General features: G+C 35.8%; 1 protein-coding gene across 1 annotated transcript; it reads left to right on the top strand.

Moving 5' to 3' along the window:
* LOC108661129 lies at positions 358-867 on the top strand. The gene has a single exon (XM_018117014.1). The coding sequence runs from the start codon at positions 358-360 to the stop codon at positions 865-867; it is 510 nt and encodes a 169-aa protein (XP_017972503.1).

Below are 1,912 nucleotides of genomic sequence, written 5' to 3'. Positions count from 1 at the left end.
AACCCCTACTCCAACACTTATAACCTAAGGTGGAGGAATCATCCCAATTTCTCTTAGGCTAATAATCAAAGTTTGTCCTTAACTCCAATGCCAAATGCAACTCCAGGATTTCACCAACAAGCCAATGATCTTATCTTAGAAAAGAAGCTAGTTGTGGAAGATCTGCTAAGACAGTACATGACACAGAATGATAGCATTACACAAGGTCAAACACCTCTCATTCAGATTTAAGCAGCATCAATTCGAAACCTTGAGACTCAAGTTGGTCAACTTGCCAATTTATTAAACAACCGACCTGAAGGAACATTGCCTCTTAATACAGAGGTGAATCCAAGGAGAGAATGTAAGGAACAAGTTATGGCAATCACCTTGAGGAGCGAAAAAGAGGTTGAAAATAGTGTTAGGCAATCTAATCCTCAAGATAAGTCCGTTGAGAATGAAACGGTGATTGAGACAGCTAACAAGCAAATTCAAGAAAAGAAAGCAATGGCAACTTTACCACCACCACCCTTTCCTCAACGCCTTCAAAAACAAAAGCTTGATAAGCACTTCCAAAAATTTCTTAAGGTATTCAAGAAGCTTCACATGAACATTTCTTTTGCAGAAGCTTTAGAGCAAATGCCATCATATGTGAAGTTTCTGAAAAACATACTGACAAAGAAGAGGAAATTGGAGGACTTTAAGATAATTACACTCACTGAGGAGTGTAATGCAATAATCCAGAACAAGCTTTCACTAAAGCTTAAGGACCTAAGGAGTTTTTCTATCCTTTGCTCAATTGGTAATTTTAATTTTTCAAAAGCTTTGTGTGATTTGGGTGCTGGTGTCTCAATTATGCCATTGTTTATTACTAGGAGAATTGGATAGCAAGAGATTCAACCTACTAATTTCACCTTGCAACTAGTTGACAGAATGATAAGGCACCCTTATGGGGTGATAGAGGATGTCTTGCTTAAAGTTGGGAAGCTATTCATTCCAGTAGACTTCATAGTACTTGAGATGAAGAAGGATCAAGAAGTTTCAATCATACTAGAATGTCCATTCTTAACCACTGTAGGCACATTGATAGATGTAAAGGAAGGTAGAATAACTTTCAAGGTTAGAGAAAAGGTAGTTGAATTTACTATTTTCAATGCAATTAAGAGTCTTTCAACCACAGTTTATTGTTATAAAGTGGACTTAGCTGATAAAGTTAAAGGTAATCCTACTCCACACCCTACAAGTAAGCAAGCATAAATTATTGAATTAGAGCCACCGCCACCACAGCTCAAAACTAAAAAGTGTTATGATGAGCATGATCCACCACCCTCAGTTAGTCTTGATTTTAATGTGGGACAACAAATGTTACTAATCAAATTAGTCAAGCTCTTTTCATGGAAACAAAAATCAAAATGGTCAGGTCCGTATAAGATAGTTAAGGTCTATCAATGTGGTGCAGTAGATATTTGTAGTGAAGTTATTGGAACATTTGGACTGAATGGGCAACATCTCCAACAGTACTTGGGAGGTGAATTGGATCGTCGAATATCCGTAAGTACTCCAATAGACAACAAAAATGGGGTATTATAGTCAAGCTAGTGACTATAAAGAAGCGTTTCTTGGGAGGCAACCCAAGCTATATCTTTTTAGATTTAGTTGTATTTTAGTTATTTTTTTTCTATTTAAATAAGTAGTTCTAACATTTCCCTAGCTTGTTTGTTGAGATCGTAGGTTTGGAAAGCATGAAGATAAGGAGGATAAAAATTAGAGCTTTCAATGCACTGTCACCATTAATAGGGGAGTTTCTTTTTCTTATTCTTTTTAGCTTTTCACATTAAGGACAATGTGCAATTTAAGTTTAGGGGAGGGTTTTATTGTTATTATTTTTGGTGATAACTTAGGTTAGTTTATTTTCATTAAATTTTTTTTTGTT

Source organism: Theobroma cacao, chromosome 3 (assembly GCF_000208745.1).
Source record: "Theobroma cacao cultivar B97-61/B2 chromosome 3, Criollo_cocoa_genome_V2, whole genome shotgun sequence".
NCBI lineage: Eukaryota > Viridiplantae > Streptophyta > Magnoliopsida > Malvales > Malvaceae > Theobroma > Theobroma cacao.
Note: the sequence above shows the minus strand (reverse complement) of the source record. Positions and strands in the feature narration are given on the sequence as shown.

Bases quoted from the DNA above. Each gene is read 5' to 3' on its own strand.
- LOC108661129 (XM_018117014.1), top strand. From the start codon at position 358: ATGGCAATCACCTTGAGGAGCGAAAAAGAGGTTGAAAATAGTGTTAGG.